This window comes from Pelodiscus sinensis, chromosome 25 (genome assembly GCF_049634645.1).
Source record: "Pelodiscus sinensis isolate JC-2024 chromosome 25, ASM4963464v1, whole genome shotgun sequence".
NCBI classification, from domain to species: Eukaryota; Metazoa; Chordata; order Testudines; family Trionychidae; genus Pelodiscus; species Pelodiscus sinensis.
This window is the reverse complement of record NC_134735.1, coordinates 5,420,549-5,436,613: the sequence shown is the minus strand read 5'-3', so window position 1 is coordinate 5,436,613 and position 16,065 is coordinate 5,420,549. Positions and strand designations below refer to the sequence as shown.

The following is a 16,065-nucleotide window of genomic DNA, read 5'->3' as shown; positions in this document are numbered from 1 at the left end:
GGTCTTTCTTTCCTTCCTTCCTTCCTTCCTTCTCTCCCTCCCTCCCCTGGATTCACAGCAGTAAGTCAAGCCACTCCCCCCCCCCCCCCAAATTGTGAGTTTTCAGTAAGTGGCAATAAGAGGGAAAAAATCATCTCTGTGTTTATTTTAAATTATGGAAATATATTTTAAGAATGGGAAAACCAGGCAGCTAGCTTGCAGAAGGAAATAATAATATGCTAAATGTGGTTGTACTAAGCTTTGTCAAAAGCAGAGACGGTCTTGCGGGACAGGAATTGCAGTTCTGTTCTAAGTACAGCCGGGCCATTTTTCCCTGCAAACTTTCAAAATTTCAACAAAGCTTTTTTCATCCAAAATGTGACGGTTGTTTCACAGAAAACTTTTAGAGCTGTTCATTTATCGTGGGAGCTATGGTTGTATTTAGTCAGGGGTCCTTAAAGTGTTTGTTGCGTCTGCAGGCTGCCTCACCCCTCGGTGACCAAGGGGTGGGACTGTTCTGCTGTGGATGTGAGTTACTCATCTGCTTGCAGACTCAGCTTGTGTAGCGGCTTGTGGGCGAGCAATCAGTCATTTGTCATTTGTTGGTTTGGGGCTGACTTACATGGTGCCTTTTGTGCCTTGTGCACTCAGAAAAAGTGCTGGAGATCCTGGGATTTGCTTTTATCTACCAAATAATACAGGGTGGGCAGTGGCTGTGCAAGCTCACCCTCCAGCGTGTCTCATCTATCACTTCTGTGGGCTCTTAAGGCAATGTCGGGCTCCATATAGTCAAAGACCGCCATGAATGAGACTCGTTCTTGCTGAGAATGGTGGTGTGTGTGTGTGTGTGTGTGTGTGTGTGTGTGTGTGTGTGTGTGTGGGTTTTCACACGCACACCTGTGTGCAATATGGACCTGTGTCCACAAAGACTCATTAACATCTTTTGTTTATGGTTGACCACAGTCAGGTTTGAAGAGATAAATTACCAATGAAACGGAGGGGGAAATGGACCATTGGACAATAGGCCCAAATTCAACAAAGTACATACGCATAAGACCTAGTCACCACTGCACTTAAGTGGTGGAGAAAGGGATGTAGCCTACTGGGTTTACACTGATGCATCTTTGTGCCAGAGGATTTCTCCTTATTCCTGATAGTGGTGCTATTTTGTAGGTGTCTCGCTCTCTGCTCACTGGGACAGGTGGAATTCTTACTTGTGGTTCTTCTGATTTTTACCTTTGCGCCTTTTCTCCCCTCCCCCAGAAAAGCATTTCTCCGGTGCACCATATGCCTGCCTTTAATCTGGACTGCGGAGTGTTTTTCTCACGTCTCTTCCATTTGTCCTAATGTCCCCCTGTACAGGGGGTCCCTGTTATAAGTCCAGGTTATGTTCCTAAATAATGCAACTTATAACTAAATGATTAAGAAAGGGGAATTAAAACCCATAAGGAATAATGTTAATGTAATTAGTTTGAGATACGTTCCCAACATGTATACAGTTCACATACGTCAGCATTCTTGGGAAGGGTACGAACCGTTTTCGGAGGTAGGTCAAGATGGCAAGGAATGTCGGTAGCCCATTCACTGTTTTTGATGCGCTCTATCACGTCTATTTTCACAGTGAAATTCACACTAACACATTGCCTCTTGAGAATAGCACTTAACTTTGCACCAACACTTGATTTTCCGGTCATGGTTAAAGGTTTACACAGATATATTAAGATAAAGGATATGCATTCGCAATGCGTTCACTTCAAAACTTACAGACAGTAAGGAGGAGGACGCAAAGGAGTAACATCACGGCACTCTACAGCGCCTGCCACCAAGCCACCACAAAACTCGCCTGGCCTACGTTGCTGGCTTTTGGTCCCTTGAAAAACGATGTAAGTGCAGATCTGTGCGACGTATTATGAATTTAGTTTCCTTAATTAATTGACAACGTATGTGTGAAAAGATGAATATTAAGGTGACTTATAACGGGGACCCCCTGTATTTAACCTAATATTGTATCTGTGCTGTTGTTGTTTGAGGAGATTCTTTTTCTTTGCATTGGTTTCTTTGTTATGCAGAGTGCCTGTGGCAGGGTAGTGCCATCTCTCAACTCTCTTTTTGTTCTCATTATTTAATGTTTTAATTGCAGTGCTTCAGTGTTTTGCTAAGTAAATGGATGCTCTATTTGCATGTCTGTTAATATACAGGGCCATAACCTCACTTGGGGTTAATCTGGGTCTGAGACAGGGTATAGTTTTATCCCAGGAGTAGACCACAGAAAAGATTGTGACTCATAGGGGTTGTCTCCACTTACCGGAAGATCAACACTACAAAGATTGATCTCCCCGAGGTTGATTTAGCAGGTCTAGTAAGGACCTGCTAAATCGATCACTGATCCTGCCCCTGTCAACTCTGGTACTCCACAGGATTGTGAGGAGTAAGGAACGTCAACAACGGAGTTTCTCCCGTCGAATTCCCACAGCAGGGACACTGTTATTGTGTCTCTTAAGTCAACATTCATGTAGCTATTGTTGTGTCTCTTAAGTCGACGTTCTCCCCTAGGGTACGTCTAAACTACATGCCTCTGTCGGCAGAGGCATGTAGATTTGTTTGTTCAGCAAAGGCAAATGAAGCCGCGGTTTAAATGATCGCGGCTTCATGTACATTTACATGGCTGCCGCGCTGAGCCGACAAACAGCTGATCAGCTGTTTGTCGGCTCGCGCGCTAGTCTGGACGTTCCCCCTGGCGACATCAAAGCCCTTTGTCGACAGCCCCGGTAAACCTCATTCCACGAGGAATAACGGGGCTGCCAACAAAGGGCTTTGATGTCGACAGGGGGAACATCCAGATCAGCTATTTGTCGGCTCAGTGCGGCAGCCATGTAAATGTCAATGAAGCCGCGATCATTTAAATCGCGGCTTCATTTGCCTTTGCCTATCTGTCTAATCTACATGCCTCTGCTGACAGAGGCATGTAGTCTAGACACAGCCCTAGTGTATACCTGTCCTCATTCACAGTGTGAATCCCTTTTCTTCCATTGCTCCAGGTTTAATGTATCCTATGTTAGGCCTATACCTGATGCTGCATAGGTCTTCCAGCATGTCCAATGCAACTCTGCCCACCTCAGCACCCATGGGCCAATTCCCCCAAACCACTACCTAGAATGCAGGTACCCCTTGCAGGGGGGCAAGTGAGCCATAATCTAGCTCTTGTACCTCAGCATTGCTCCATTAACATCAATTTATACCATCTGAAAAACTGGCCCTTAGGATCATTTGGGGTTGTCTTCCCCTCTGTGGTTCCTTTTCCCCCTTCCCTTTTTCAATAAATATGAACATTTTTTTTCTTTTTGGTTGTGTGTTGCATCTTCATTTGCACCACAGACTTTGTAAGTTAAATCGATGATAGACAGGTTTGCGAACACCTCTGCTGCTAGCTGCATGGATCAGCAGTAGGGATTTAATAGTATCGTCGATTCACAGATAAACAAAAGCTTATAGGTTAATTCTATAGACTACACGCTTTCCCTCACTTCCTCCCCCACTTTGCCAGTAAATGTTTTAGCAGGTTGGCCAGCAGTCCGGATCAGTTTTGGTTTACGCCGGGTCCAGGACATAACCCTGCTGTGGCTCTGCATTTAAAGTGTATTAGGAGCCAGGTGGGCAGGCAGCCCAGCTCAGTTGCAGCTCGCGCTGGGTCCAGGAGCTTAGACCCCACCCCTGGACAGGGGCTGCTGCTGCCACCCTGTGCTGCTGCCTCCATATCAGAGGCAGCAGCACGGGGCCACAGGCAGCTGGTTCACAAGGGGAGCCGATTTTTTTAACTGACTCCCCTCACAGACCAGCTCCTGCCTGGCATCCCACGCTGCTGCCTCTGATACAGAGGCAGCAGCACAGAATGACAGGAGGCTCCCCAGGAGGGAAGCTGGAGTGCACTGGCTGCTGGCTCCAGCCCCAGGGACTATAGAATAGTCAAGTATCCGATAAGAATTCACGAGGTTAATTAACTGATATTTAACATTCCTAATTGGCAGATCATGGTATGTCCTACAATATGATAGGTCCTACATTATTATATATGCTTTATATGACGGTAGCACCTTGGAACCCTAATCATGAACCAGGGCCTCCATTGTACCAGGTGCTTTACAAACCCAGAACAAAAAGATGGTCTTATTTGGGACCGGCTCTCTTCAATATCTTCATCAACGATTTAGATATTGGTGTAGAAAATACGCTTATTAAGTTTGCAGATGATACCAAGCTGGGAGGGGTTGCGACTGCTCTGGAGGATAGGGTCATAATTCAAAATGATCTGGACAAATTGGAGAAATGGTCTGAGGTAAACAGGATGAAGTTTAATAAAGACAAATGCAAAGTGCTCCACTTAGGAAGGAACAATCAGTTTCACACATACAGAATGGGAAGCGACTGTCTAGGAAGGAGTATGGCAGAAAGGGATCTAGGGGTTATAGTGGACCACAAGCTGAATATGAGTCAACAGTGTGATGCTGTTGCAAAAAAAGCAAACATGATTATGGGATGCATTGACAGGTGTGTTGTGAGCAAGACATGAGAAGTCATTCTTCCTCTCTACTCTGCGCTGGTTAGGTCTCACTTAAAGTATTGTGTCCAGTTCTAGGCACCGCATTTCAAGAAAGATGTGGAGAAATTGGAGAGGGTCCAGAGAAGAGCAACAAGAATGATTAAAGTTCTAGAGAACATGAGCTATGAAGGAAGGCTGAAAGAATTGGGTTTGTTTAGTTTGGGAAAGAGAAGATTGAGGGGGTACATGATAGCCATTTTCAGGTATCTAAAAGGGTGTCATAAGGAGGAGGGAGAAAACTTGTTCATCTTGGCCGCTGAGGATAGACCAAGAAGCAATGGGCTTAAACTGTAACAAGGGAGGTTTAGGTTGGACATTAGGAAAAAGTTCCGAACTGTCAGGGTAGTCAAACACTGGAATAAATTGCCCAGGAAGGTTGTGCAATCTCCATCTCTGGAGATATTTAAGAGTAGGTTAGATAAATGTCTAGCAGGGATGGTCTAGACAGTATTTGGTCCTGTCATGAGGGCAGGAGACTGGACTTGATGACCTCTCGAGGTCCCTTCCAGTCCTAGTATTCTATGATTCGGCAGTATAGACCCACAGGGGAGCTATCTGTCTCACACTCTCAGTTCTCCATATTTCTCAGTGCGTGAGCGTGTTTATTTTTTAATAGACAGACATTCCCAGCCACATTATAATAAGACTCAGTTGTCAAAAATACTTGACAGCATGCCTTTTAATAAAGATTCCTACCCACACCGAACCCTTCGTAAAGGCTGCTGCTTATTTCTTTTCTCCTTAATCTAGCTGCCTATTCTCTCTGTTATCGGGAGCAGGAAATGACTTGTAGCTCTTAACCTCAGTAATGCCTGGTAATGTCCATTTTATTTGATTTAAAACCATTAGGGTATTGAAGATAAAGGAAGCTGATACTAGGGGGTGGGAAACCAGCAGGCTAAATAATTGTATAAATGTGAAATTAGAACCCAAAGCCATTTTCTGTGTTATAGTCTCTTGCCAGGAATTAGCTTGAAAGGTGTATCACAATGATAGCTTTTTAATAAATGTATATCAGGCAAAGTGGTAGAGTGGGGGAAGAGAGCAGGCAAGCTGTATGGAAAGTACAAAAATCATCAGCTAGGTATCAATTAGCGAGGAGCATTGCAATTCAGAACTAATTGACCCTGCCAGTTAAAAAAACAACCCGTATTGAAAACAGTCACCCCTGAATGCAGGAGGAGAGAGAGGGTGTCATTTGCATTATGCCTCCTTCCTCGCTATGTCATTATGTTCTTAAGGGCAGGAGTTCCACGTGATTCTTCTTGACACCATCTCAGTCCGGTGGAAGATCCTGATTTATCCCTAACTAGAAGATTTACTCAGTGTTGCTCGGGTCCTTAACTCAATTCATTTTTATCTTTTGGAAAATGAAATGAAAATGTGCGTGCCTCATTTAAATCATTGCTCTGAGGAGGAGGGGCTCTGGATGCAGGCTGCCCCGAGGAGAGAGGGCAGCGCCAGCCCCCTCTCACCACAGCTGCTTGGGGTTGGGGAAGAAGGAGGCACAGCCAGAGGAGGGGTGCATGTCCCCTGGGGGCAGGTCCAGGTTTGTCTACGACCTTGTGCTCGCGAGCCAGAGCAAGGAATGCAGCAAACTGGGCACTTTCCCCCTTGCTCCCTGACAAAGGGGAACAGCCAGCAGTGTTCCCATGCAAATCGGGGAGGGAGGCTTTAGCTCCGCCATCCTTCTTAAAGGGCACCTGGGGAGTGGGACGCTCAGGGCTGGGGCAGCCCCACATGGGGGTGGGTATGGCCCTGCCTGGTGAATCAGTTTCTTTTCTGTATGGTTTTATGAGACGCAATCCCATTCCAGGCACATCCCGTTTTCCTGGCTCAACCAAACCCAGACCTTGCCTTAAGTCATTGGTGTGCAGCCTTTTTTCCACCACGACCCCCATATTGTATTGTCGTCGTGTCGCGACCCCCAAAGTAATTTGGGCGGTTCAGCGCTTAGATCCGGGTGGCCGGGGGTCGGGCCCGGCCATTGATGGCCCCACAGCATGGCGTGTCACTTAGATCCGGGCGGCCAAAGGCTGGGCCCAGCCGTTGGTGGCCCCACGGCGTGGCATGGCGCTTAGATCCGGGCAGCCGGGGCTTATGCCCACCACTATGGCAACCCCCAGGAAGACATCCACGGCCCCGTTGGGGGGTTGCGACCCACGGGTTGCACATCACTGCTTCAAGTTACGCTAAGAGGAAGTCATGTACTGAATGTGGTGGTCCTAGCTCTTACTATTTAAGAGGAGTTCTTGAACAGACAGAGGCTATGTCTAGACTATGGGGCTTTATCGGAAAAAGGTAAGAAAATTGCACTGCACAATCTGCGTACCTTTTTCTGATAGTTTTTTTGGAAGAGGCTTTTCTGAAATTTGGCTCATCTACACTGTGCCAGATTTCAGAAAAACCCTCTTTCGGAAAAGCCCTTCTTCCTCGTGGGAGGAAGAAGACAGGGCTTCCGAAAGCGCATCTTCTCTTCCACAACAAAAAGTGGAAGAGCAGACACGTTTCCTAGATGTGGCAGAATGTTTCTGGGAAGTATCCCAGAAAAACCCCGTAGTCTAGACATAGCCAGACAGACTCATTCAGACAAACTCTTAAATATATAATACATGGAAAGGGAGCTTTCCACCACTCTCAGTGCTGTAGAGCTTGGCCAGTAATATGTTGTCATGTCTGTTGGCACAAGTGTGAGATTCTATGGCAGTGGCAGTAGGAGTGTCTAAGCCAGTTAGCTCTGGTCTACACTAGGGCTTCATTTCAAACTAGCTCCCCCTTAGGTCGAATTAATAAGTGTAGCGTCTGCACTACTAAGCCCGTTATTTCAAAATAAATGGCTTGGTAGTGTGGATGTTACACTTACCAATTCTGCTTAATTCGAAATCTGGACTCCTGCTTTCCTCAAGGAATAACACTAATTTCAAAATAGTTATTTCGAAATTGCAGCAGTGTGGACACGCCGGTGCAGCTATTTCAAAATAATGACTCCCCAGAGTCATCCAAACTAATGACTCCCCCGCGCTTCCTGGGGCTCTAAGTTGAGGTAGTACGTCTGTTTAAATGGAGCCTGCCTCGGACTCTTTTTGAAGCTCCCCCAATGTGAAGTCACATGATTTCAGTGGTGTTATTTTGGGAGTCGTTACATCGATTTTAGCCATTTAAAAATAGTTTTCCAGCGTAGACATGCCCTTCATGGGTCTGTTCCCTGTGAAGTGCTTGGCCCCTATGCAAAATGGCAATCAACTGACCAGGGCACTGTTCTCTACCCACGTTGCTTTGGGGCAAATGGCTGCAGAAGTGGCAGGCCAATGGTGAGTCGGTCCCCCAGTGCCTTCCCCCAAGGAGCTTGCAGACGGTAGCCCTGTCCCGCAAGAACGTAACGTGTGACGTGATGCATTGCACCGACGTTAGGCATCAGCGGAATCCTGTTGAGTTCACTGAGGCTGCTGCTTATGTGCATCGAGTTGTGTGAATTTGTAGGACTGGAGCTTAGGTTAGAATTGTATTGCGCAAAGGATTGTGTAAACCAGACAACACGCCGCAGCCTTAAAATGCTCCCTGTCCTGCCGGAAAGGGGGTGATTCAGGTTTTATACAACAGCTAGTGAATGGAATTCCTGCAGGCTGAGTTCCATTAAGTAACTCTGAATTCTTGCAAAAATAAAGAAAAAAGAACCCCACAATCTGCAGCACAGGGGGCATGAAATCTCTGGGTATGTCTACACTAGCCCCCGAGTTCGAACTAGGGAGGCTAATGTAGGCATTCCAAGTTGCAAATGAAGCTCAGGATTTAAATATCCCAGCCTTTATTTGCATCTTCCCATCCGGGCACCATTTTTAAATCCCCTTAGTCCGAACTAACTGCCCACGGCTACACGCAGCAGTCAAACAATTTAGGACTTAGTTCAAGTTAACGTTTGACTGCTGCATGTAGCCGCGGGCAGTTAGTTCGGACTAAGGGGATTTAAAAATGGCACCCAGATGGGAAGATGCAAATAAAGCCCGGGATATTTAAATCTCGGGCTTCATTTGCAACTTCGAATGCCTACATTAGCCTCCCCAGTTCAAACTAGGGGGCTAGTGTAGACATACCCTCTTATGGGAGTGGAGGGGTTTCAAAACTTCCGGGTTACACACAGCATAAAGAAGGGTACCATGCAATCCCTCTCTGGAAAATCATGGACCATTCGGAACCGAGGATCAGAGAATTCTTTTTTGAGTGAAGACTTCCTCCCCGTTATCAATAAATCCCTGCTGTCCAACAGTGAATGGAGCAGTGAACCCCTTCCCACGTGAAGCTCTTTGAGAAGCCAAAAGGTTACGAATGTGTATGACCTACAAGCTGGGGGGTGGGGGAGGGAGGCACCGCTCAGGGTTACGGGAACGGCGTGCCGCATGATTGATGGCGCTTTTCTCATTGCAGTTTCCTGCTTCTTCAACTTCACCACCCCGTCGGGGATTGTCCTGTCACCCAACTACCCTGAAGAATACGGGAGCAGCTTGCACTGTGTGTGGTTAATTATAGCCAACCCCGAGAGCCGGATCCACTTGGCTTTCAATGATTTTGACGTGGAGCCTCAGTTTGATTTCCTTGCTGTGAAAGATGGTGGAACGGCGGAGTCCCCAGTGCTGGGGACCTTCTCAGGCAGCCTGATCCCTTCCTCGCTGACCAGCAGCGGTCACATAGCCAGGCTGGAATTCCAGACCGACCACTCCATGGAGAAAAGGGGTTTCAACATCACCTTCACTAGTAAGTGCAGCATCCGTCCTTTCTCAGAGCACTGGGAGGATGGGCCTTCGGCTGAGTGGGCCCAGATTCTGATCAAACTGAGACGAGAGTAAATCCATAGAATCACAGAACACAAACTGGAAAGGACCTCAAGAGGTCATCGACTCCAGTCCCCTGCCCTGCCCCCGTGATGAGAAAGTTGGCTTTGGGCCTGAGATACAGAAGTTAGAGACAATAATCATAGGTTCCAGCTCCGGAAACATGTGTGGTCTAGTGGTGAGAGCAGTGAATTAGGAATCTGTCTTTCTAAGGTTCTTACATGAGCTGCATTACTGTAGCATATTAGCTTCTCACAATCTTCCTTGCATGTATCCTGGTGCCCCGCCCATCAGATAGGACAGTGCTATTATTCCTCCACACAGAAGGGAAGATGAAACGAAGTGAAGTGACTTGCCCATGATCACGTGACAAGTCTGTGGCAGAGCGGAAAATCGAACATGGGTCTCCCAAATCGTAGCGATGGGGCCATAACTATCAGATTGGTAATTTCCCCAGCTCTGAAAGGGAGCGGGGGATTGAGAGGTGAGATTTTCAGTGCCTCACTTTCCTGATCTAGAATATATGAATGCTTATCTGACCGAGGTTTGGCTGTGAAGTGCTTTGAGGTCTTCTGATGGAAGATGACCATATAAACATTCAGCTTAGAAAAGAGGAGACTAAGGGGGGATATGATAGAGGTCTATAAAATCATGACTGGTGTGGGAAAAGTGAATAAGGACAAGTTATTTACTTATTCCCACAATATAAGAACTAGGGGATCAGCAAATGAAATGAATAGGTAGTGGGTTTAAAACAAACAAACGTAAGTTTTTCTTCACTCAGCCCACAGTCAACCTATGGAACTCCCTGCCAGAGGGGGTGGTGATGACTAGGACTTTCACAGGGTTCAAAAAAGAGCTAGATAAATTCATGGAGGTTAGGTCTATCAATTAGCTAGATGGGTAGGAATGGTGTCCCTAGCCTCTGTTTGTCTGGAAATGGGTGACAGGAGAGGGATCAGGTGAGGATTACCTGTTGTGATCCTTCCCTCTGGGGCATCTGGCATTGACCACTGTTGGCAGACAGGATACTAGGCTAGATGGACCTTTGGTCTGACCCAGTCTGGCCGTTTTTATGATACTGTTATTCACTGGAGGCATGCAGAAGCTCCGAGGAGAGTAGGAGACACACGATATACAAGGAAGGAGGGAAACAGACAGGGTTATATTTGGCTTCGCATAAACTCAGGCCTTCGGTGTTCAAGTGAATGCCAACTACCACAACAATTTACACTCGTGTCAGCCTGTAATGTTCTCCAGAACATTATTAAACCTGCTCAGCAGGCATGATCAATGATTCCAGTTGTAACCGCAGTTAGCAGCGCTGCTAAGAGAAGGGTCTTTCCTGCTGGTGACTGCAAATCAGCCATTTAAGAAAAAAAAAAAAAAAGAGCCTTTGAGAAATCAGGTGCCACATCCGATCAGAGCGGGCCACTTTGGGCAGTGGCCGAATACTGGCTGCTTCTGAGGAAAGGGCACGCCAGCCCCTCCGCCAGTGCCGTGTCACGTGGCTGTTCACGCTGAACAAGGACAGAGCCTGAAGCATTCTGGCCTCGGCAAAAGTCTCTTTTATCATGAACCTCCGAGCAGAGGTGAAAGCAAGAGAGAAAGAGCCAGACCGCACTCGCCGGCAGGAGGAGGCGTGACATGCTCCCAGCCGGGCTCCTGATAAGCCAGGGGTGGGAAATCATTTTTGACCGGGGCAGGGCCTCAGACGGAAGGGGCGGGGCCAGGACACTTCCATGCTTCCCCTCCCGTAGATGGGAGCGCGCGTGAGAACTGCCAGCTGTTCTGATCAGTTAGTGGTTAGCGGCCACTTTTGCACAAAATCTTGCCAATGTAGACAGAGCCCTAGTGTGGTTACTGAGTACTGCAAGTGGCACCTAGACCACAGCAACAGTTAAGATCAAGAGACCTGTACAGCAGGGGTTGGGAGCCAGCTGGCTTTTAGCTCAGAGGGTAGAGGCTCCTATAGTCAGCTCCCGAAGTTCTAGGTTCAAATCTGCCTTGGTGTTTGTTATACCAGAATGGGTTTCCCACGGCTGAGCCTTGGGGGCCAGATCCAAGCAAGCCTGCATCCAGCCCCCAGGCCTGAGGTTCCCCACCTCTGCCGTAGCACGTAACAACCCCAGGCATGAACCAGGACTATAATTATACACATGCCATAAGCTGCTGGGTCCCTGTTCCAAAGAGCTTCCAATCAAAGGATAAGACAAGGGTCAAGAGAGGCGTCATGTAGACAGATGGGAGAGCCCAAGGAAATGGCGACCATGATGTTCAACCTAATTTTTCCCCCTTTCTTAACTGAACGTGGTACTGATAGGTCGTGTTCAGTAGAGCTGTGCCCATAAGCTGGCTCCAGACATCACCCAGAACTCATCTCCGTCAGACAAGTGCATGACACTTGTAAGAGCATTGGTGTTCAGTTAACCTGGGTGCTTTTGCCTGTCACATGGTGCTGATCACAGAACACCACGACTCATGTGGTTCAGGTGTGGTACGCAAAATTAGAAACGTAATGAATTCAGATTTAAATGTCTTTTTGATTGATTGATTGCCTTGGTTTCAAACTGCTGGTAAAGGCCAGTGCTGAAAATGACTCCGTGTCTCATGGTACATGCAATTCCACTTTCAATTTTGCGATACATAAAAAGGTAATTACTTTGTTTCCTTCCATTTATAGCAGCAGTAATGACTGAGGTCAGCTATTTCATGGCAGACCATCTGTGCCTAAAGTGCTCTTCGTTTTAGCCTCAGGTCCCCAAGCCTTTCCAATTCTGTCATTAAATGTCAGTCTATTCCCCCTCCGAGCACACCACAACTCCCCTTGGCTGGGAACGGTGATCCGCGGCCCACAGGCACTACGCTCGCCCATACCTGCAGAGATGTAGGTAAATATAATGGCGGCCCGACAGGCTAACACATCTTATTGTCCCCGCTGCTGTAGCATCTAAATGATTTGTTATCATTACCAGGGCTTGTCGAGCTGCGGCGAGCCCCGCTCACCAGCCGCGCTGTCTGGCGATCTGCGCATGCGCAGACCGCCCGAACCCGGCTCTTCCTGGTTGTAATCTACTCGCCACGGGTGAGTAGATTACATAGTTTGTCGAGCCTTGATCATTACCATAACTATCTTCACTGTGAGGTGAAGCAGTGCTATCAATACTGTTGTATAGATAGAGAACTGAAGTGGCACAGAAAGGCCTAGTGACTTGACCAAGGTTACAGAGGAGTTCTGTGGCAGAGCAGAAATTTGAACGCAGGCCTCCTAAATTCTAGGCTAGTACCTGCCCTCCTATCCTGTTCTGTCTCTGTGCACCAGCTCCCATTGAAGTCAACGATCTTCAGGGGTGCAGGATCAAGCACCGGGCAGATCTAGGGAAGTGAACATCCTGGATTTGGTCTGTCCTGCTTCTTCCTCTAAAGGCAAGAGGTTGGGTGGGGAAACAGCTGACTCACCACTGCCTTATGACCCCCTGCAGCATTCAGGCACAACGAATGCCCCGACCCTGGCGTGCCTGTCAACGGGAAGCGGTTTGGTGACAGCCTCCAGCTAGGCAGCTCCGTCTCCTTCCTCTGTGAAGAGGGCTTCATAAGGACGTATGGGTCGGAGACCATCACCTGCATCTTGAAGGAAGGCAACGTGGTCTGGAACAATGCGGTGCTGAGATGTGAAGGTAAACGGCTGTATTTCCCCCTCCCCCGCCCGCAGGGATGGCTTAGCGTGGGGGGAGTCTGATTTGGAGAGATTAAATGCCTGAGGACTTGCCTCTGGCCCTAACCCAGCAGAGCGGGTGCTTAACATTAAGCACATTGGATAGTCTTGCTGAAGACCTCGGGCTGCTCATACGCTTACAGTGATGCGCTCTGCTCAAACAGGGCCAGAGGGCTTAGCCAGGTGCTGGGTCAGACCTTAAAGAAACAACATAACGTGTGTCCCTATGTGCACGTGCATGTGCTGGAGAGAGAAATTTCCCGCCGGCGGCTGCCCCCTCAGAACATATTAGGTCAGACCAACAGTCCATGCAGCCCAGGGTCCTGTCTACCAACAGTGGCCAATACCAGATGCCCCAGAGGGGGGGAACTGTAGCGGGTTCACTCACTTTTCGCACTTTTTTTTGCCCGGATGACTCCCTCAGGGTGGCTCGTGGGGAAGTCACCCGCCTCTCTGACGCCGACGCGCCCCCTTTGGGTGAGGTGCTCTCTTCAGGTCGCTGCCCTCCGACAGAGGCCACTCCGCTGTTCGTCCATGCCCCCTTCCGGTACTCCCAGGGTCCTCCCTACTCCCGGGGACCCCTAGATCTTCCCAGGAAAACTCAGCTCCTTCCTGGAACACCCAGTTCCTCAGTCTGCCCGGTTCCCTCCTGCCCCTCTGCCTTTGTGCCTTCTGGCCTAGGGCTTCCCTGGCTTGAGCGCCCCCAGCCTACCGCAGCTGCCTCCGTGCGAGCCACGGCTGCCTCCCTGCAGCCCGGCCTTTTAGGGCTGCCTCCGTGCAAGCCCCCGCCCTTCATGACTGCCTCCATGCAGCACTGGGCCTCAGGCTGGGTGGTCTGGGTTTGCTGGGCCCAAAGCCTGCGGCCCAGACAGGCAGAACCCTCTCCTCCTCCCGGGAGCTGCTCTTATAAGCTCCAGCTGGGCCCTCCTTAATTGCTCTCAGCTGGGCTTCCCCCGACTCCAGGTCTCCCAGCCCTTTAAAGGGCCAGTGCAGGACAACACCCTGCCACAGATCTTCACCTGATCCCTCCCCTGTCACCCACCTCCAGAGAAACAGAAGCTAGAGACACCATTCCTACCCACCTACCTACACCATTCCTACCCACCTTGGCTAATCACCATTGATGGACCTAAGTTCCATGAATCTATCTGGTTCTTTTTTGAACCCTAGTCTTCACCACATCCTCTGGCAAGGAGTTCCACAGGTTGACTGCATGCTGAGTGCAACATAACATTAGACCATTAAGAGGGAAGGAAGTGACCACTTCTGCCCACCAATGTCCCAATCCTGCAACGCTTTCCTACGTGCTTTGCACACTGCGTCCCAATGACCTCAAAGTGCACCTCCGCATGGATAGCATTAAATTCATGCCTAATTCTTTGCAGCACTAATGGAGACTTTTCTTGTCTCACACCTAGCAGCTTGTGTTATCTACGGCTAAAAGCCCCGAGTTCTAATCCCCTCCTCCACACACCATTTCTCTAACCTTAGACTCTTGTCTACCCCCTATAGCTTCATTAGAAACATAAACCAACCAAATAATCACTGAACTCTGGTCTACACTAGGACTTTATTTCGAAATAACCCCCCAGGGTTGAATTTACAATCAGAGAGTCCACACTACCGAGCCCGTTATTTTGAAATACCAGGCTTCAGAATCTGAAATCTGCACTCCTGCTTTTCTTGAGGAGTAACACTCATTTCAAAATCGTGGTAGTGTGGGGACTCCGGTGCTGCTATTTTGAAATAACTATTCCCCAAGAGTCATTTGAACCAATTACTCTCCAGTGCTTCCTGGGGCTCTAAGTAAAGGTAGCACATCCACATTCACAGAGCCTGCCTTGGACTAATTTCGAGGCTTCCCTGTAGTGAGAACACGCTATTTCGATGTTGTTAAATTGGAAGTTATTAAGTTCATTTACGGAATTTTGAAATAATTTTCTAGTGTAGACATGCCCTGAGTGATTAATCCAGTGAAGTCTGTGACTTATATTCAGACACATCATGGGATTTTTATTAGCTTAGATCTGTCTACAAAAGATGTTTTTCCTCTCTCTCTCGCTCTCTTTCTCTCTCTCTTTCTCTCTCTCTCTCACACACAGATTTGTTAAGAACAAATAATAACATTCTTTACAAGTCACATGGCAAGATGTAAAGAAAAGAAAAAAGAAAAGTGTAGAGATGCAGTCAGTTTGATTACTTTTTCTACATTTTTTATTTTTGAGACGAAAAATCTTACATGTTCTTTAAATAACAGAAGAAGCAAAAGATCTTTGTGATGAACAATGGATTTCTCACTATAGAAATCCAGACCTGTCTACGAATCTTCAGTGTATCAATGACTGGATAGTGCATAAGACCTATCTAATGGACTCCAAAATTAGATGTTTTGCAGTTATAACCAATATGTCTGCAACTAAACACACTCATACAAGGGAGGGGAAATAGAATTAAAGGTTCTGATATGGATTTCAAAGTGGTTCCTGGTGCTTTAAAGTTTCCAACGTGGAAAACAGAAATGAAATGAAAAGAGCTTGTTAGAAATTAAAAGGCCTCTTTCCCTCTCTGTTCTCGGAGAAGAGATGCCGGGAAGTGATATTTGCAAGCGTTTGAATTTCAGATGTACTGAAGTATTGAAAAATGATTTCAGTAATTGGCCATCCACATTTTAGTGCCAGTCTGCAAATAGCATGGAGGATACCTTATTGCCTTTTCCATTAAAGGGAGAAGAAGGTACTTGCTGACCAGAATGACTGTAATTCAGTCGGAGAACGGGTTGTTTTGTTTTGTTTTGATTTGATTTTTGCAGGAAGTTGGTAAAGGAAACATTTGTGGGACCAGCTCAGTACAGGCAGTCCCCGGGTTACGAACAAGATAGGGACTGTAGGTTTGTTCTTAAGTTGAATCTGTATGTAAGTCGGAACTGGCGTCCAGATTCAGCCGCTGCT

General features: G+C 47.6%; 1 protein-coding gene across 1 annotated transcript in view; it reads left to right on the top strand.

Annotated features, from left to right (window-relative positions):
• The window catches only part of CSMD2 (CUB and Sushi multiple domains 2), a 743,482-nt gene that overhangs the window by 473,062 nt on the left and 254,355 nt on the right, over positions 1 to 16,065 (top strand). Inside the window, exons 14-15 of the mRNA XM_014578911.3 lie at positions 8,999 to 9,325; positions 12,885 to 13,079. Coding sequence (XP_014434397.3) covers positions 8,999 to 9,325; positions 12,885 to 13,079 — 522 coding nt within the window. The remainder of the gene's footprint in view (positions 1 to 8,998; positions 9,326 to 12,884; positions 13,080 to 16,065) is intronic.